Source organism: Zalophus californianus, chromosome 3 (assembly GCF_009762305.2).
Source record: "Zalophus californianus isolate mZalCal1 chromosome 3, mZalCal1.pri.v2, whole genome shotgun sequence".
NCBI lineage: Eukaryota > Metazoa > Chordata > Mammalia > Carnivora > Otariidae > Zalophus > Zalophus californianus.
The window spans coordinates 194,997,269-195,017,117 of record NC_045597.1 but is presented as its reverse complement, the minus strand read 5'-3'; the positions used below and the strand labels follow the sequence as shown (position 1 = coordinate 195,017,117).

The window sequence follows — 19,849 nt, the reverse complement described above, 5'->3', positions numbered from 1 at the left end:
AGATCTGTGACTCTTGTTCACCTTCGAAATTTGAATGTTAGCAGTTTGGGTGCATCCCTTCTGGCCTCCTTCACTGCTTGGGAAAATGCACACATGCACAGGTACGTAACTGCACACTACCGACCTTTGGGGCTATGTTGTGTTTTTTTTTTTAACTAAATAGACTATTTTTTAGAGTAGTTTTAAGTTTACGGAAAAACTGAGAAGAAAATAGAGTTCCTGTGTACCCCTAAACACGTGCGCGCGCGCGCGCACACACACACACACACACACACACACAGCCCCATTACAAACACTTTGCACTAGGGTGGTACATTTATTATAACTGATGAAATAATATCAATACATTATTATTAAAGTCCATAGTTTACATTAGCGTTCACTCTGTGTTGTACATTCGATAGGTTTTGACAAACGTATAATGACATGGATTCAACATTACAATATGCAGAATAGTTTCTCTGCCCCCAAAGTCCTGTGCTCCACCTTTTTATCCCTCTCCCCACTCCCCACACCCCTGACAAACACTGATCTTTTTACTGCAGTTTTCCCTTTTCCAGAATGGCATCACACAGTATATGCAGACGTTTCAGACTGGCTTCTTGCACTAAGTAAAATGCATTTAAGTTTCCTCCATGCTTTTTTGTGGCTTGGTAGCTCATTTCTTCTTAATGCTGAGTAATAGTTCGTTGTCTGGATGGACCACAGTTAACCCATTCACCTATTGAAGGACTTCTTGGTTGTTTCCAAGTTTTGCCAATTATGAATAAAGCTACTATAATCATTTGTGTACAGGTTTTTGTGTGGACATGTTTTTAATTCCTTTGGTTAAATACAAAGACGTGTAAGATTGTCTAGGTTTGTAGGAAACCACCAAACTGGCTTCCAAAGCGGCCATATCATTTTGCATTTCCACCAGCAAAGAATAAAGAGTTCGTGTTGCTGCACATCCTCACTAGCATTTGGTGTTGTCAGTGTTCTGGATTTTGACCATTCCGATAGGTGGGTAAAGATATTTCATTGTTCTATTTGCAGTTCGCTAATGACATAATTCCCTAATGAGCACCTTCTTACAAGTATACTTGCTATCTGTACATCTTCTTGGGGGAGGTGTCTGTTCCTAACTTTTGCCCATTTTTTATTTTTTTAACTTTTTTAAAAAGGTTATTTTTATTTAGAGAGAGAAAGTGGGGGGTGGGCAGAGTGGAAGCAGACTCCCCACTGAATGTGGAGCCCAATGTAGGGCCAGATCCTGAGATCACAACCCAAGCTGAAACCAAGAGTCAGATGCTGAACCAACTGAACCACCCAGGCGCCCCATAACTTTTGCCCACTTTTTAAATTGGGCTCTTGGTTTTCTTAGGTGAATCATACTATCCACTTTTCTACTATTTACATTTTTAACTTAACACTCTTCGCAAACATCTGACCATGTTTTTTACTCAAAACTACTTCATTCTGTTTACTAGATATATTTCATTGCATTGGTGTGCCATACCTTAACAATAGATGTACAGTGTTTTGATTGTTTCCAGTTTTCATTAGCACAAATAATGCTCTGGTGAACATTTATTCATATGGCTGTACTTATCTGTGTGTTCCAGTTATTTATTGCTGCATAATAAGCTACCTGAAAACAATTGCTTAAAAGAACCATTTTATTGTCACTCGGAATTTTTGAGTCACACATTTCAGCGGAGCTCAGCCAGGTGATTCTTCTGTTCTATGTAATACTATAGAGGTCACTGGGGTGGCTGGAAGGTAGCATTTAATTGGCATTATGGATCAGGATGCCTACATGGGGCCTCTCCAGCACAACAGTCCCAGGGAGTGGTACTCTTCATGGCCATGCAGGGTTTCCAGAGAGTTCCAGGAGGCCACGGTAGAAGCTGCAATACTTGCGAACTCTCCTGGGTAGTCCCGAGACATCTCATTACATTTTATTGGTCAAACAAGTTGTTGGGGACAACCAGATTTGAGGGGAGGGGAATTAGACCCACCTCTCAATGGGAGGAGTAGCAAGGGTTGAGGCCGTCTCTAATTTACACCTTGTCCTATTAGTTCTTTGGGATAAATTCTTAGAAGTGGAATTGCTGGGGCACCTGGGTGGCTCAGTTAAGCATCTGTCTTTGGCTTGGGTCATGATCTCCAGATCCTGGGATTGGGCCCTGTGTTGGGCTCCCTCCTCAGCAGGGAGTCTGCTTCTCTCTCTCTCTCTCCTTCTCTCTCCCTCTCCCTCTGCCCCTCCCTGCTCCTCTCCCTCTAAAAAAAAAAAAAAAAAATGGAATTGCCAGCTCAAAAAGTATTGCATGTTCTAAGGGCTGATACTTTTAAATGAATTGCCCAAGGAAAAAATTATACCAACTGACACTTCACTAAGTATGTTTTTACACTTTGTCAACCCTAGATTTTGTCAGGCTTTTTATCTTTACTAACTTGATAGAAAAAAGAAATAACCAAAAAACCAACCTGTGTTTTGATTTGTATTTCTTTGATTTTAAGTGAGGCTAAACATATTTTTCTATATCCACGGGCTATTTGCAATTCTATCATTTTATGTCCTTTACCCATTATCTATGAGAAAACTGATCTTCATGCCTTCATCTAAAAAAAAAAAAAAATTAGAAATCAGAGAGGGAGACAAACCATGTGAGACTCGTGACTCTGGGAAACAAACTGGGGGTTGCAGAAGGGAGGGGTGTGGGGGATGGGGTAATTGGGTGATGGGTATTGAGGGCACTTGATGTGATACGCACTGGGTGTTACACGCAACTGATGAATCATTGAACACTACATCTAAAACTAATGATCACTGTATGTTGGCTAATTTAAATTTAAAAAAAAAGTTAAGGAGCACCTGAGTGGCTTAGTTAAGTGGCTGCCTTCGGCTTGGGTCATGATCCCAGGGTCCTGGGATCGAGCCCCACATCGGGCTCCCTGCTCTGTGGGGAGTCTGCTTAAGCTCCCCCTGCTTATGCACTGGTACGTGCTCCCTCTCTCTTCTGACAAAATCTTTAAAGAAAAAAAAAAGTTAAGGCTAATGGCCCTTCATATATCAGATATTGAGAATAACTTCTTCCAGATAGCAGTTTGTCTTTCATTCACATAAGAAAACTGATGAATTCTCTTAGGAAGACCCTGTTCTAGAAATGACCAGAGAGGATTCCTTTTATTGCAATGTGAAGAGCAGGGTTTCTGAGGCGCCTGGGGGGCTCAATCGGTTAAGTGTCTGCCTTCAGCTCAGGTCCTGGGATCGAGCTCCATGTGCAGGGAGCCCGCTTTTCCTTCTGACCCTTACCTGGCTCGTGCTCTATCAAATAAATAAATAAATAAAATCTTAAAAAAAAAAAAAAGGCAGGGTTTCTCAACCTCAGGACTTGATATTTTGGGCCAGGAAACTCTCCTGGGGCGGGGCGGGGGGATAGGGTTGTCCTGTGCTTTGTAGGATGCTTAACAGCATCCCTGGCTTCTACTCAGTAGATGCAGTTAGCACCCCCCAAATTATGACAATCAAAACGTCCACTAACTGAGCAGTGCTTTAGGAGAAGGCTAAGCTAGTATAATGTAAAGAAACCCAACCAAAATCCAGTGGCTTAGAAAAGAAAGAATTTTATTTCTTGTGCAACAGTCCCAACATGGTTAGTCCGGGGGATGGCAGCCATGCTCCACGGGGTCACTCAGGGGCCCAGATTCCTTCCAGCATGTTCTATGCCCCCAGGGCATTTTGCCTTCATCAGCACAGTCACGGCCAGGTTGCAATAAGGGGAAGCCACGAGTAAAGGGAGAGCACGGTCTGCTGTCTGAAGGAACACACATGGCGTCTACTCACATTTCGTTGGCGCTGGGCTACGTCGCCACCTCTAGGTGCAAGCGGGCCTGGGGAAAGAAGTCTAGTAGGGCGCTCATGTGCCCAGCAGACTCATGTGGAAGCAGGTGAGTGCTATGGACTGAATATTCCCCCAAGCTCATAGGTTGCACCCTAACCCCCAATGTGACGTTCTTTGGAGAGGGAATTAAGAGGAAGAAGAGACACCAGAGACTTCTCTCTACACCTGTGCAGTGGGAAGACTGGTGCCATTGGAGCCCCGCGGTCTGTGGTGTCTTGGTATGGCAGCCTGGCTAAGAGTCAGGAGGACTTTGCTGACACAATCCTGTGAGGCGGGAGGTACAACACACTTGAGGAACAGGGAACAGTAAAAGGGTTTTAGAGTCTTTTTTTTTTTTTTAATTTATTTATTTGTCAGACAGAGAGAGAGAGAAAGCGTAGCAGCAGGCAGAGGGAGAAGCGGGCTCCCGGCTGAGCAAGGAGCCCGATGTTGGGCTCCATCCCAGGACCCTGGGATCGTGACCTGAGCCGAAGGCAGACGCTGAACCATCTGAGCCACCCACGCGTCCCTTTTTTATTTTTTTAATGGACAATCCCAAACACGTTAAGAGTAGGGAGGCCCTAATGAGCCCCATGTGCTCATCAGCCAGCTTTGGCAATTAGCACCTGACAACCCATTTTATGTCCCCTCTGTCTCCAAGCCCACTTAGACCCAGAACCCTGTTATTTCCTCCACCAAGTGGACGTCCTTGTGCCCATCTGAGAAGGCTTCTATGGTGCTGTGAAGAGATCCTGCTTGCACTGCTCCAGGGCGGACCGTGCTGACAGTCAGGCCTGAGACCTAAACTGTCCATGCAGCAGAGCAGAAAGGAGGCTGAATGTCCAGATGCAAGGGTGCTCCTCTGCCCATGGCGGGGCCGTGAGATCAGCACTGGGTGCACGGAGAGGCTGAAGTCACCCGGTGACCATGAAGGAAAAGCTAGAACTGCTAAAATGTGGACCTGACCTTTGCCATCACCAGTCAGCAGGAGCAGTTCCTGGCTGCCTAACTCTGGACTTCGAGTTATGTGTGATAACGAAATATCCTGATGATGTCAGCCAGTTAGGTTGGTATTCTGGTACCTGCAGTTAAGTGTCATTCTGATATAAGAGGCAGGACATGTTGGACGACCGAGAAGCAAACTGCTTGTTGTACCCTAATGACAAACAACACCGTACTTGTGCTAGCTGAGCGACTGCTGGGATCAAAAGGGCACTCCACCACCACCCTGCATACAAGGCTCCAACAGCCAGGTTCCTGCATTTTTACAGGCAACCAGGAAGGCCGTGCATTCACAAGCTGGAGCACCACATTACATGTTTTCCCCGTTGCCCGGTGAGCTCATCCTACAGATGTGCTGCAAGGCTGTGCTGGCACTTGCCGAACCCTGGGGAGGTTCTCTTCTCCATTCTAATTCTTCCACCCTTCGAAGGCTCAGGAGATGGACATTTTAGAACAGGAGACCTCGAACCAAGGGCTACTGCCTCCCTACCTGTGACAACATTAAGCACTGGCCTTTGTATCAGTGAGCCTTCCCTAGGTCATGCTGCAGTAACAGGGGGTCCCGGAGTCTCCGGGAGGAACTTGGAATGCCGGTGGCTTACTTCTTGCCGGGCTACCTATCAGTCGCGGTGGTTGTAGCCTGGCCCTGGTTGTACTTCCTTCACTGGAGATCCAGGATGAAAACGCAGCCCTAATGGTGTATGTGCTCTTCTCACGTGGCGGGGGAGGGGATGGGCGAGCCACACAACAGCTTTCAAAGCTTTCTCCCGCCTCAAAGCGCGCAAGTCAGCTGTGGTGACCACAGCATCTGGAAGTCGCACAGCCAAGATCAACATCAAGGAAGGAGGCGAATATAATCTATCACTCTTCCAGAACCCAAGACCACAGCAGGCAAAGGTCGGTCGGGGGCACTCAAAGCCACTCCAGCTAGCTATCTTAGGGAGCCACGTTCCCAGGGACCCGTGCAAACACGAGAACTGGAGGAGGAAAGGTCGGGGAGATCGCGGAGGGTGCTGTCCAGGGCTCCGGGAGGCCGCTGCCGCTGTCCACCCTGGAAGCGTCGGCAGGCTCCGGCGCTGCAGCAGTGAGGCAGGCGCTCCAGAGGGCTCACGAGGGAACAGCCCACCACAATTCCAGCTGCAACGGCCTCCGACCCCCGTACGAGGGCCTGCCACCCGCAAACTCTGACCAGGCTACGGGGGGCGCCCTGGGAGACGGGGCTCCTAGCTCGTCCTGCCCCGAGTGTGCCGTCGCAAGCCCCGCAGGTTCAAGTGCTGCCCGCCTCCCCCGGTGGGATGGCACCTGGGGGTGGGCCCTGGGGCGGCGGGGGGGCCGGGCGCGCCGCACGGCGCCCGCTGCAGGGGCGCACGGTCTCACCTGAAACACGCCCAGGCGGCCCGGGCGCCCCTAAAATAGTAACAGCCCCTAGGAGCCAGCGCCTCCCGACGTGACGGTGACCCCCATCGGAGCAGTCGGGCCCGAGGGGCGGCACGGCCGCCGCCTCCCCTCTCCCGGGAGTCGGCCCACGTCGCCCCTGACGATCGGTCCCAGCACTGGAACGGCGGCGGCGACACGGCCTTCCCGGCACTGTCGAGCCGCCGGTGTGCGCACGGCCCCGCCCCCCGCCGCGGGACGCCGCCGGGCTGTCGCCGAGCAGACGGCCCCCGCGAGGGAGCGGGGATGTCCGCCCGCGGCCAGCGCCACACGGCCCCGCGCCGCCCCTCGGCCTCCCCGCCCGCGGCCCACAGTCCCCGCCACCAGCTCTCCCGGCCCGGAAGGCGGTGACTCCGCCCGCCGGAAGGGGCGGGGCGACCGTTGCCGCCTTCGCCCCGCCCCCGGGCCGATACCAGCCGATCCGCGCAAGGCCGGAAAACAGCAGCCAATCCCAACGTGCGGCCCCCTGTCGTCAATTCCGGAGCGCGCGGCTGTGGCGACCCCACTTCAGCCAATCCCGGCGCGCGCCGCCGACGCCCGCCAATGGGAGCTCCGAGCGGCGCCGGGGCGCGCGGTGGCGGCGGGCGGCGGGAAAGCGCGAGCATGGCCGGCCGGCGCGGGGCCCTCATCGTGCTGGAGGGCGTGGACCGCGCCGGCAAGAGCACGCAGAGCCGCAAGCTCGTGGCCGCGCTGTGCGCCGCGGGCCACCGCGCGGAGCTGCTCCGTTTCCCGGGTGGGTGCGGCGCCGGCGGGCCGGGGGCCGGCTGGGGACGCGGTCGGGGGCGCCCGCCCTTCCGGTGGGGTGGCGGCGGGGCCGGCGGGGCCGAGGCTGTGGTCACGGGCCGCGGCCTGTGTCTGTGCCCCCCCCCCCCCAGCGGCCTCCCGCTGCGGCCGTGGAGTCCGTGCGGGTTTCTGGGTCGGGGTGGCTGCTGCCCTCGGGGGGGCCTGGTGGGGTACGCGTCCTCACAGTGGCGTTGATCTTCGAAGTGCCGGTGAGCTTCCCCGGAGGCGCCTGCCGGCCTACGAAACGGGTAGGGGGCCGGGGGAGGCCGTTCTGGACGTTTGGCCTCTTCCAGGCTGGAAGCCGGCCGGTCCGCCGGTCCCGTCCGCGCCGGCTCTGAGGTCCTGGGCCGGACCTTCCTCCCTCTTCGTGAAGCGTTTTCCATCCCCGTGTGTCTGCACCTTGCTGCCGGTTCCCAGGGGGGCTCCGAACGCGCGTGGAGACATCCCGAAATAAAACTCAGAGCGCTTGAGTTCAGCCCGAAGTACGTTCTAATTGAGGTGGAAAGCCTACGCTCACTTTGGTATTTCTCTCTCTCTCTCTCTCCTTTTTTAGAAAGATCAACCGAAATTGGCAAACTTCTGAGTTCTTACTTGGAAAAGAAAAGTGAGGTGGAGGACCACTCGGTGCACCTGCTTTTCTCCGCGAACCGCTGGGAGCAAGTGTAAACGCTACCTTTGTGCTGCACACCCCCCTCCCCCCCGCGCTTTGCCTCCTGCTTGAGATTTGGGCGAACGCAGCTCTTGTTTCGGAATATGGTGTCGGCAGTAATGCCAGAGGCTGGACCTCTGCAAGCCCCCGTCCTTAGCCCCAGGTCTTAGAGCTCCGGTTCCCGAAGAGCAGGAATTGATGCTGTTTCTTCCTCCTGCCCTGCCACCTTTTTGTAATTAGTAGACTTTATTTTGTAGGGTAGTTTTACATAGTTGGAAAAGCTGGTGATAAATACAGCGTTTCCCCCCTACCCCTGTCCCTCCCTCCCACCCCCAATTTCCCATATTATTTGTCTTAGCTTAGTGTGTTACATTTGTGACAGTGGATGAACTGATGTTGACACATTTTTTTTTTAAGATTTTATTTATTCAGGAAAGAGAGAGGGTGGGGGGGTGGGGGACAGGGAGCAGAGGGAGAGGGGCCAGCGCGCTCTGCTGAGCACGAGCCAGGTGCAGTACTCGATCCCAGGACCGTGAGAGTATGAACTGACCCGAAATCCAGGGTCAGACACTCCACCAACTGAGCCCCCCTCCCCCCCCCCCCCCGTGCCCCATGTTGACACATTATTAGCGGAAGTTCACAATTTACTTTTTCCCCCACCCCTTTTGTTTTACGTATTCTTCTACCTCCTCACTCAGCATTTAACTGTGATCAAGTGCCTGTGGCCTGTGCTTTTAGATGATTTTTTTCCATTTATATACACATACGTCATTGGAGTAGTTTGGTTTAACATAAATAAATGGGATCCTCCCATACAAACCATCTCATAATTGGCTTTCTGATTGTGCTTTGCAAAGCTCTGACTTTCCGTTCGGTCTGGGGTGCTCTCCAGAAAGGCTGTCCCCAGTAGATTCAGCCAGATACCTGTCCATGGTTTTGCACTGGCACCTCTTAAAAGCAAGCCTGCACTGCTTTCTTCTGGCTTAACTGTGTCTGGTTTGGAAAGGCCTTCCCACTCCCAAGGACGAGAAGAAAATGAGATCATTTTTATAATCTTTAATACATCTGGAGTTTATGGACATAATTGTTCCAATTTGGTTTTTGTGGCTTTGTAGAAAAATAAGGTAGGTCCACTTAAAAGTGGAGAGTAATGCTGACACTTCCTAGTGATCCTGTCCCTGCCACACAGGCCACGTGCCCGTGGTCCGTCTGTTCTGCCGCAGCTCCCACGGCTGCCCACCAGCTGGGTGGCCGTCGGGGTGCCCCACAGCAGGTGCTGGTGAGGGTCAAGGAGAGCTGGCCAGGCAGGCCTGGGAGTGAGGGCTTAGTAAACCTGGGGTGCTTGGAAGCACTTTGTGAGAAACTGGTTACTTCCTCCAGCCCTTTAATTGTCCACCTTTTTGCTATGCTTCGTCTTAACTTGAATCAGTTGCTGCTTCCCAAAATACTTGTCCTCTGGCATCTTTACAGTTTGGCGGCACAGAGCGTGTGGTGCTCTCCTCACAGGATGGGGGCAACACCCCACCTTCCCTCCCCCATCTCTGTTTGCCAAACCCAGCGCTCCTCCAGGGGCATCTTAAATAGCACTCCGTGCAGCAATTCATTCCTAGAAACAAGCGATTTCTTTTACTTCCCGTATCAATCTAGCAATTTTCTACTCTACTTATTTTTAAGTTTTTACTTTAGAATAATTTCAGTCAACTGGAAGAGTTGCAAGAATAGTGCCAAGAATTCCTGCATGCCCCTCCAAACTTCACCTATTATTAATATTTTGCAGCATTTGTGTTATCATTTGCTCCCTTTTTAAAAATTACAGGTCATTTATTTTATAAAATTCAGGGTTGGTCTGATGTTTCCTCACAAATAGATTTGGGTTTGTATTTTTGTCAGGAATATCATGGAAGTGACATTGGGTCAGTCGTCTTTAGGACACTGAGCCAGGAGGGATGCAGTGTGGTTTGCCCCCCCCCCCCCCCCCGGATTGCTAAGTAGTCAAAAGGGGAGGGACACCTGGGTGGCTCAGCCGGGGAAGTGTCTGCCTTCGGCTCAGGTCATGATCCCAGGTTCTGGGATCGAGTGCCACATCAGGCTCCTGCTCCGCGGGGAGCCTGCTTCTCCCTCTGTCCCTCCCCCCTGCTTGTGTTCCCCCCCTCTCGGCAAATAAATAAAATCTTTAAAAAAAATCAGTGTAAAAAAGGGGGGCAATACTACAAAACTCATAAATATCCCCTTCCTCATCAAACTTTGATTTTTTACTTTATCATTCATTAATAAATCTTCCTGAGTCTGTTGTGATTTCAAATGGTGATTTTTCTATGTGTATTAGTCGGCTTCCTATGTAAGGAAGACTTTCCTGCCTCCCCGGGTCATCCATGTGTCCATCACCAGTGTGGACTCAACAGGTTCTTTTTTACTTGGTGAGTCATACTGCCAGTTGTTTTAATGTTTAGATGATTGCAAATTTGGCCTCTGGAAATCTCTTCATGTTGGCTTGTGTCCATTTGCTGTGTTCCCAGGCCTCATTTTTTGAGAACTTTTTGGTAGAACAAGATGTTCAGGTTTCTCTTGTGTTTTATCCTGCTCCAACCCAGGAACCAGTTGCTCTTTTCTGTTTAATGGAGAGTGGTATTTAGAAACCAGCATCTGGGTACTGGGTGCTTGCTGCCAGTGAGCATCCCTGCCTCTAGGCTCCTGTTATGGTTGGACCTGCGTGTAAGTTTATCTTGGTCTGTGTCTGTTTACCTCTCTAGGTCTGTGCTAACTGAGACCTCCTGTTCCAGCCCGGCACCATGCTCTTCCTGGCTTGCGGCATCCTCAGTATACCCACCAATGTAAAAGCCTTTGGAGAGGTCAATGCTGGTTTGCAGCTCTATGCTTAAAACAAGGGCACACTGAGGGCAGTGTTCAGAGGTCTCTTGGGGCAGGATTTTCCCATCACTGTGTGTTCGTTTGGGATACAGGTTCATTTGACTATATGATTTTAGGGTTTTTTTTCCCATCTTGATTTAATTTTAGTTTTTGGAAACATGAAACATTAAATGGTTCTAAAAGTCAAAGTCAGGGGCGCCTGGGTGGCTCAGTCGGTTGAGTGTCTGCCTTCCGCTCAGGTCATGGTCCCAGGGTCCTGGGATCGAGCCCCGCGTCGGGCTCCCTGCTCTGCGGGAAGCCTGCTTCTCCCTCTCCCACTCCCCCTGCTTGTGTTCCCTCTCTCTCTGTCTCTCTCTGTCAAATAAATAAATAAAATCTTTTAAATAAAATAAAAGTCAAAGTCGTAGAGAAAGTTCAGTGCCTCACCCACCCACTTTTGCCCTCCCTCTGCGGGTAACCTATTCATTTCTAGTGTTCCCCTCTAGAATCATCTTATACACAAGCAGAGACGTATGTGATGTCTTAAGTCGCCAATTTGCCGCCTTCAAAAACATAGCCTGCCGTGTGTTTGTACTCTGCTTTCCTAAGGACATCGGGAGATGGTGTTCTTTCGGCTGTTAGACAGCTCCCTCGTTCCTCATACAACCGCGTCATTCTCGTGTGCGTGTGCTGGAGCTGTTTGTTCTGTCAGTTTTCTGCTTATGAGGTCAGGTAATTTTTTTAATAGTTTGCAGTTACAGGTAATGCTGTGATGGAAACTGCATTTTACTGCCGGAGGTGTGCCTTCTGTCTCCCTACTGTTCTGTGAGCTTCTCAAGGTCACAGGTAACAAACATCTTTTTGTTCCACAAAGTGCAAGTGACACTTCTTGCTAATGTCAGGCTCTTTGTGCACATCTTCCTAAGATCTTGGGGCCAGGGGATGGGGGTTGAGCCGCCATCACCTGGTTGAGGACATCCTTGGCCACCCCATCCACCCTTGTCCTGGCCCTTCAGACTCTAGGCAGCGAGCGTCATCCCATCCTGGCTGCGTCTGCGCCTTTGCTCTCCCGGGCTCTCCTTCCCAGTGGGGTGGCCTGGCCCTCCACACCCCTGCCCAGACAGCCAGCGAGCCTTCGTCCGTTCATCCGTCTTCATCAGTTGTGTTTGTTTTGCTTTCGTGGACTTGTCTTTTTCACATTGGGCTTTGCTGGGAGCACCCTGGTGGCCTCTTCTAAGGAGAAGATCCAGAGCTTTTCTGAATACCCACAAGGCCACAGATCACCGCCCTCTCATCCCTCTACTGTGTTGGTTTCTGTATCAGTGAATTACACCATCAGGGCCTGTGAAGCCAGGACCGTGGCTCAGAAACACACTCTGTTTTTTAGGCCGCTGATTAAGAAGAAGTTGAGCCAGGGCGTCACCCTCATTGTTGACAGATACGCATTTTCTGGTGTCGCCTTCACCAGCGCCAAGGAGGTGAGTGCCACGTGGTCCCCGGTGGGAAGATGCGGGCTGTGGACTCAGGAGTGTGTGGAGTGTTAGGATTCTTCTCTGCTTGGTTAGTTTGCTGTGTACCGTAGGAAGAGCAGACGTTTCTGGAGCCGCAGCTTTGCTGTCGGATAACTTGGATGTCACCACCTCCCTTTCCCAAGGTGGTTGCTCAGCAGCACTTCTCCATCCAGTGTCTTGTTTTCAGAGCAGATGGTGCGTTTCTGGGCGCCTTCTGTGCGGTTTCCCGGCCTCCCCGTGCCGTGGAGCTGTCGTTCTAGGGGTATGGTAGCTCTGCTACCACTTTGTTCTGCTTCTTACTTAGAAGTTTTCAAATATATACCAGCAGAGAAAACGATAAACCACCAGCACCGACACCTGTCTCAGAGCCTTCTGGTCTCGTCTCGGACCCATCAGACACATCACCGGCTCCTCCACCAACATTTCAGTTCACATCCCAAAAGTGACTTCTTACAAACATCACGTCGCCTCAGACAGCAGGTGTTTCGTGATACCGTCATTCGGTCCGTGTGCGAAGTGGCCAGTTCGGTTAGAAAGTATTTGATTTGTCTTGTGTTTCTACAGTTAGACTGGATCAGAATCCATTTCAGGGCCATACTTGAAGTGTCTCTTAAATCTCTTTTTAAAATACAGGTCCTTTTTTCTGTGCATTAGAATTTTTTAAAACTTTATTTTGGGGCGGCTACTTGAAGAAGCACGGGGCTCCCCTGTCAAGAGCCGCAGGGCATCTGGCTGTCTGGTTTGTGGTAACAGCCCTTGATGATGGTTCCTTCACGAGGGGTTGCAAAATGATAACCTTCCGATTCTGCCCGGCCTTCCTCGGGCGCTGGCTGGAATCCCTCTGAAAGGACACTTGCGCTCTGAAGGGTTGGTCAGTGGGATTCCATCTGTAGAGGAGGACAGGGAAAGTGACCGTCATGCCCCGGACTGGCTCCCTCACGTCCTCCTGATGTGCTGCTGCTAGGGGGCTGTGGGGGCCGACAGAATTCTCAATTTTTGGTATGTCAGGGATTAGCTCATTTTTCCCCTTTTATGAATTTTGAAGCTAAACATTAGACCTCATTAAGCCTTCTTTCTCTAACTGTTGGGTTCTGTGCTGCCAGAACTTTTCCCTGGATTGGTGCAAGCAGCCAGACGTGGGCCTCCCCAAGCCGGACCTGGTGGTGTTCCTTCAGCTGCGGCTGGCCGAGGCCGCCGTGCGGGGGGAGTTCGGCCGTGAGCGCTACGAGAGCGGGGACTTCCAGGAGCGGGCGCTGCGCCGCTTCCACCAGCTGATGGCCGATGAGACTTTGAACTGGAAGGTGAGGGCGTCTCCCACCGGCGCCTCCAGAATGGCCAACTGGGAGCTGCCGGAAAATGGCTCAGAGTCCTGCTACCGAGCAGAGACGTCAGCCGAGCACTGCTCCATCCGGCAGAGCCTTGGGGCGCGCCTCTCAGGCGTAGCAAACTCTTTCCTTCGTGAGTGTGCAAAGCAAGGGCGTTTGGGGCCTGGTGGGTGAGTTGGGGACACTTTGCCAGATAGCAGCTCCCAAACAGCAGTCCCGCGTGGCCAGCCGTGCTTGTCATCTAGAACACACAGCCCGTGAGTCACTCCTCACTTTGCCTTCCATCTGTAGCCTACAAGTCGCACTGTGGCTCAATGTGTCTGTCGGCCCCCCTGCCCCCAATCTCCTCGAAAGTTGAGTTTGGTTGGTTTGGGGCTCAGCCCCCAGCCCCTGGGAGTCATTTGCTGCCTCCCTCTCAACCCTTTCCTGCCAGTTCCTGCCCCAGGGCTGTTCCTCGTTTCCTCTCATGGGGATGAGCTCCTGTCTCCACGCTCACTCCCCGGCCTGGGCCTCGCACGCAGACTCCCGTCCCCCCTACATCACCACACTCGGGCCGGCTCCCTGTCTCCCTCTGCTCAGGGCCCCGCAGCCCTGCTCCCTCCGTCTAAGGGAACCTCACCCAGGGCCCGGCCCCAGTCCCAGGGGCCAGCCTCACATCTCCCTCCCTGAAGGACCATCCACTGTCCTCCCTATGGACACCAAAGCTGGCCCCTTCCCCCTTCCTCCCTGCACGCACCCATCCCCAGGCCCACCTCGTGTGAACACACCTGGTCGCCTGGGCCCACCCTTGTCCCGTGTGGTCAGAGGCCGCCCCTGGCAACAAACAAGCTGACAACGTTGACAGCTGACAAGTCTCACTCCCAAGACAGGCTGCACTCTTGCTGCTCTGGGGAAGGTTTAAGGGTGTTGGCTTTGGCTCCTGGTTTGGCCGTCTTGTCTGATTGATGCTTCTCCCGCGACCTGCCTGTCTGCGGCCCTCCCCACTTCTCCACACTGACTTCCGCTCGCTCGTTGCCAGGGTGGGGGTTCCTCTGGGGGGCTCCTTTGTGGCGTAGGTTGCACACGTATTTTTAAAGTATGGGTTGCACCACTAGCTAAAAGTATAGCGTTCCTATGAAATCTCTCATAAGCGAAAATGGCATAAAGCAAAGAAGCAATTACCATTAATTTATATGGAAATGTTTTTTAATGTTCCCAGACCCAAAAAACCACCTTTCCTAGGCTTTTGTGACACATCTTGCTAACAGATGCACAAAATCAATGGAGATGAAGCCCAGATGCTCCCAGACACAGCTCAGAGCTCGGCGGCTGGACGCCAACATGCCGAGAGAGGCTCCCGGGAAGGAGTTTGGTGGGGGGGGGGTGCGCACTGCCCCTGGGACGGCTCGCTGCAGAACCGGCACGGAATGCTATTTTTGCTTTTCGCCTTTTTTTGTAAGAGCAAAAACACTTTCTGGATTTCCTTCAGTTAGCAAAAACAGGTACTAACATAAATCTTTCACAAAAGCAAAGTGGTGTAACACAAACTTTCACAAAGCAGGGGACGCCCACATACCCACGGCCTTTCCATCTGTTTCATGTGCTCACGTCAGTGCTGAGCCCACACAGCTTGTCTCATGGTCTGAGGAGGGCATTTCTTTGCCCACATGGAAACTTGAATCCCATTTTTGTACTGGTTGATTTTATACGAAAAATTGCCAAGTTCTGTTCCCTTTGTTTTTCCTTTGTCAGTTCTATGTGGCTTCAAACTAGTCTGGACTTATAACACATTTCAAACCCTGCAGGGAACAAGACAAGAAGGTATGAAATCAGGAATGGGAGTGGGGAAGAAACAGGAAACCGTTTCCTGCCGCCCAGTGCTGGCGCTCTCCGCCCCGAACCTCCCCACTTTTCATCTCATTTCACTTCCTTTAGCTTAAGAACGTCTTTTAACGTTTCCTGTAGGGTGGGTCTCCTGGCATAGAACTCTCAGCTTTTGTTCATCTGAAAATTAACTTTTTTAACAGTCTTTGAAAAAATTTTTAAACAATAACAAAAAGGTTACAGCTTGCAAGTACAATACAAAAAAACTCTTCCCTGGAACCGTTAACAAATTAGTCTCTAATGCCCCCTCCCTGCCATGGACTGTCAAAATCAGGACATTAACGCAGATCCCTTGCTGTCCCCAGGTGCCCAGGCCCCGTTCACGTTGCCCCGTTGGTCCCACTACTAGTGTCCTTTTTGACAAATGACCCAGTGTACAGTCTGTACGGTCCCATCTCTGGTCTCTAGCCTGTGTGACTTTCACAACATGGACACTTTCGAAGTTCATTAGCATTTGATTTGTAGATGAGTCTCAGATGGACGTGGCTGTTTCCCCATGATGGGATTCACGTGTGTCTTTGGCAGGGTGGCCCGGGAGGGAGGCTGGGTGCTCACTGCGTCCTGCCATGTGGGTAGGATTTCCGTTTGTTCACTTCTGGGGATGTTCACTTTTCGGGGTATTGATTCTTATTTGTGTGCCGCTGACGCACGCTTAGAGGAGTTGCGGCGTGCAGCCGAGTGCCTGGACAGGAGCGTACGTTACGCTGGGCTCGCCGCACGTGTGGCCCCACCTGTCACCACATGACACTCTCGCGGGGTCACTGACCGCAGCCCCCGTGCCGCACCTTCCATCCCCGGGACGTACTCGCTCCATAACTGCAAGCGGCAGCTCCCGCCCCCTGCCCCCTGTGCGTTTGTGGGTCTGATTCTGCTCTTTGTGCGATTATTCATTTGTTTTGTGTTAGATTCCACATACAAGTGAAATCCTGCGGTATTCGTCCTGCTCTGTGTGACTTAGTTCACGGAGCGCGACGCAGTCTCGGGCCACCGGTATTGTTGCCGATGGCAAGAGCTCATCGTTTTGTATGGCCAAGTGACGCCCCGCTGTGTGCGTGCTGGCTCAGTGGTATTTGCCAGGCTTCTCCACAGTCACGTCACTCTCTCTCCCGGTGTAATAAGTATTTTGTGATGAGATTTTTATAAACCATATAAAAACCTCACAGCTCATCAGATTTTCAGTTTACCTGTACGTTCATCTCCGTACGGATTTGTGGTCCTGTTTGACTTACCTCGGTCTGTGCTGCCCGCCCCGCCACCCCACCTGACAGCTCCTGTTACCTTCTCGCGGGTCCCTGCACTTTGGGACGCTTACTGCTTCCCAGCACGTTAGTACCTTCTGGGTTCACCCGGTACGCTTCCCGCCTCGCTCTGGAATCGGCTGCTTCCCCAGGTTTCCGTGCTCCTGTCTTGTGGAGAAAGCCATTCTAAAGCTGTGTGCGGGGAGCTCAGTGCTGTCTCAGTGCTGTCACTGCTCCCAGGCCCTCAGACAACTGGAGATGTGGTTTCTACGTGATACGCCTGCGTGGGAGTTCATACGTAGCGTGTGCATGTGTAGTATCCGTGTGTGCGAGTTTGTATGTACTGCGCGTGCGTAGTACGCCTGTGCGCGAGCGTACATGCAGTCTTGGGCCGCGCAGTCAGACCTCACGGAACGGTCATACCCGCGTCTGAGTGAGTCTACACCCCCCGCAGCTCCTCCAGAATTGGCTGAGCCTGGACCGGCAGTGAGACAGGGCACCCCCCTGAGCACACAGAAGCTTCTGTCCAGCTTGGTCTCCCTTGCTTCGGGCGGAGAGCAGTTCTTGGGTGGCTGGCTCCCTTAGTGACCAGAGGTCCCCATGCTTTTCACGTGAGGGCACAGCATCAACACATCGAGGGGGAGAGCAGCCCGGCTGGGTCAGGACGAAACCATCTTCCCCAGGAGGAAAGGATTCCGACCCAGGGTTGGCTTCTGTGCAGGGCTTCCTCGAGCGCCGAGCAGCATCCGGGCATGGCCTGGGGGAGGGGCGGCGGCTCTCCCTGCCTCCCCTGCGGAGATCGGCCACCGGCCGGGGTGGGGGGGGCGCCTCACTGACGTGCGCGCCGGCGGGAGCTGGGGGAGGGAGAGGGTCTGATCAGGAGCGAGACTGGGTGTTTCTCTGTATCTGGGCCACAGCAGGAGCGTGGGTCGGCTTCGTCCCAAGGACACAGGCAGAGGCCACCCTCCCCAGCCAAGGGCAAAGGTCAGACTAAGGTGTAAGATGAAGAATCCGAGTGTGTACCGTACGCTCTGGAACCCAGCCCCGCCTGAAGTCCCCACGCACAGAACAGTGACAAGCGTTAACGGTTCTCTTTTCCTCCTGCCTCCCCGCCCCGGGACAGATGGTCGACGCTTCCAAAAGCATCGAAGATGTCCACAAGGAAATCCACGCCCTCTGTGTGTACACCATCCAGGCCGCCGCCCAGAGGCCGCTGGGGGAGCTGTGGAAGTAGCCATGCAGTGCCCCCTCTGGTCCCGCGGGGCCGAGCCGGGGGTACGTGGACACCCCGACGCCGCGCTCACGGAGCAGGACGCAGAGACAAGCCGCCGCAGCTCAGCCCCCCAGGAGCCGGCGGGGCGTGCCCGGGGCGCCGTGCGGGCAGTGCTGTGCCGCCGCTGTCCTCTGTCCTCTCCTTCACCCCCAAGATGCCAGTAAATTACTGTGTTCTGTGCTTTCTTATGGAAATTTAACACACATGCAGGTAGTTTCAGTGAAATGGTAGTCAGTTAAAACTGTCCCGCATTTCTTACAGGCACTAATAAAAATTCATTTGAAAAGACACCGCAGAAGCTCTCGCTTTCCTTAGCCACCGTGGGCTTGACGGGGCGTCCTTCCTAGCGGGCAGGGGCTGCGTCCCGGGGGCAGGGGGCCCGTCCAGCCTCAACGCTGCAGACGCAGGCTCGGCTGTTCGCTGTGTTTTCAGTCTGCCCCGTTTGAAGCCCCTCGGAGTGCTCTGTTGACTTCTGGGAGAATCCGGAGTGGGAAGCAGTGCAGAGTGCTGGATGGAGGGCAGGCAGGGCTCCCCCCGTCCACCCAGTGGGTCTGGGTCCTCCCGCCTGGAGGGGCAGCTGCCTTCTCCTGTGGCTGGGACGTGATCTCTGCGTGAAGGCCAAGTGGTGACCTGGCCGTTCCGGCGGGGCCCGGGCAGAGCCTGCGTGCAGCCACGAGGGCCCGTGCTTGTCTGGTCACAGGCAGCCGGCCCTCGGTCCCGGTCCTTGGGTGGCACCTCAAAAGGGGGCAAAGGACGTGACAGGTGAGCGTGGCTGGTGGCTGTGTGGCCTTGAGTGAGGCCACGAGGGGACAGTCGTGGAGACGCAGTTCTGTGTCATCTGCTTACAGAGGGGACTCCAGCAGCTCCTGCGGTCCTCCTGATGGCCGTGCACCCAGACCGGGCAGCCCACGTGTGGTCAGGGCCCGGGGACCCGCCACGGAGAGACAGAAGCCATCAGAACTGCACACGGGGTTCGACTAGAGCCCCGGGGTCACCCACAGTTACGGTCCGACAGCACTGTCCGTAACCGCCTTTGCTTCTTCACACAACCGAGGCCACGCACCCTGTGAGAAAAACGCGAGGCAGCCTGAAGTCCTAAGACCCCAAACCAGCCTCTCTGCCTCTCGCAGCCTCGGCGGGGGGCCGAGCCGGGGGCAGTGGGGCCAGAGGTGGAAGGAACGTCCTCGGGAGGAACACCCGGAGCAGAGAGGGCCCCGCAGGTGGGGGGCAGCGGGGCCAAGACGGGGGCAAAAACGGTCCGACGCTTAAACTCTCTGCAGGAAATACAGCATGTGTCTTGAGACATCTGGCCAACGAGCCGGGGCTGGGCGGGCAGGGTTACGGGCTGTGACACGGTCCAGAGCCCCTGGCTCCAGTGGCTTTTGCACGGGCGTGGGCGGAGTAACGGTCCCTGGAGAGGGACCCGCGGTCGTCCTGGAGCCTGGGGACAGAGCACCTGCACGGCGAGCTGGAGAGGCCATCCCGCCTCGTCAGGGAGGCCCGAGACGCAGCCACAGGGTCTCTGGCAGGGAGGCAGGAGCCCTAGTCAGGGACACTGGTGGCAGCAGGATGGGTCGGAGGGCACTCAAGGTGGAAGGAGGGCCGTGCACCCAGGGAATGTGGGCAGCTTCCGGAAGGGGGAAGAGGGGTAAACCTTGTCCCCTGGAGCCTCCAGGAGGAAACAGGCCTGTAGAGACCTTGACTTGGAGCCCCGGCCTCTGGGATCCTGACAGGAAGGCTGTGGCTGGAAGCTGCTGAGCGTGGAGAACGGTTCCAGCACCAGAAGGTCCCCCGGGCGTTTTCTGGAGGCCGCGGTGCAGGTGGACTGCCTCAGCTGGGGATCAGCTCAGTGCTTCCCACTTGTGTCTGCCTCGGGCCCCTCGCAGCGGCACCGGAGGCTGGGGGGCACCCCCGGCCGTCCCACCCGGGGCCTTGCCCGTGTCCTGCGTGTGCCTGCCCGTGGCTAGCAGTCTCAGCCCACCTGGAGGGACGCTGCTTTCACAAACTAAGGCTAACACCGCGCTGGGGACGCTTTCTACAAGGCTTCTTGTCGAAGGA

General features: G+C 53.7%; 2 protein-coding genes across 2 annotated transcripts; one reads left to right on the top strand and one right to left on the bottom strand.

Moving 5' to 3' along the window:
* Positions 1-3,627: 3,627 nt before the first annotated feature.
* On the bottom strand, positions 3,628-6,907 carry LOC113919597 (collagen alpha-1(I) chain-like). The gene is made up of 3 exons (XM_027588973.2): positions 6,809-6,907; positions 6,246-6,690; positions 3,628-3,800 (listed from the first exon to the last, which is right to left on the bottom strand). The coding sequence occupies exons 1-3, from the start codon at positions 6,905-6,907 to the stop codon at positions 3,640-3,642; spliced, it is 705 nt and encodes a 234-aa protein (XP_027444774.1). The 3' UTR covers positions 3,628-3,639.
* On the top strand, positions 6,850-18,081 carry DTYMK (deoxythymidylate kinase). Its single transcript, XM_027591208.2, has 5 exons — positions 6,850-7,035; positions 7,639-7,747; positions 11,969-12,059; positions 13,196-13,393; positions 17,642-18,081. The coding sequence occupies exons 1-5, from the start codon at positions 6,906-6,908 to the stop codon at positions 17,750-17,752; spliced, it is 639 nt and encodes a 212-aa protein (XP_027447009.1). The 5' UTR covers positions 6,850-6,905; the 3' UTR covers positions 17,753-18,081.
* Positions 18,082-19,849: the final 1,768 nt, after the last annotated feature.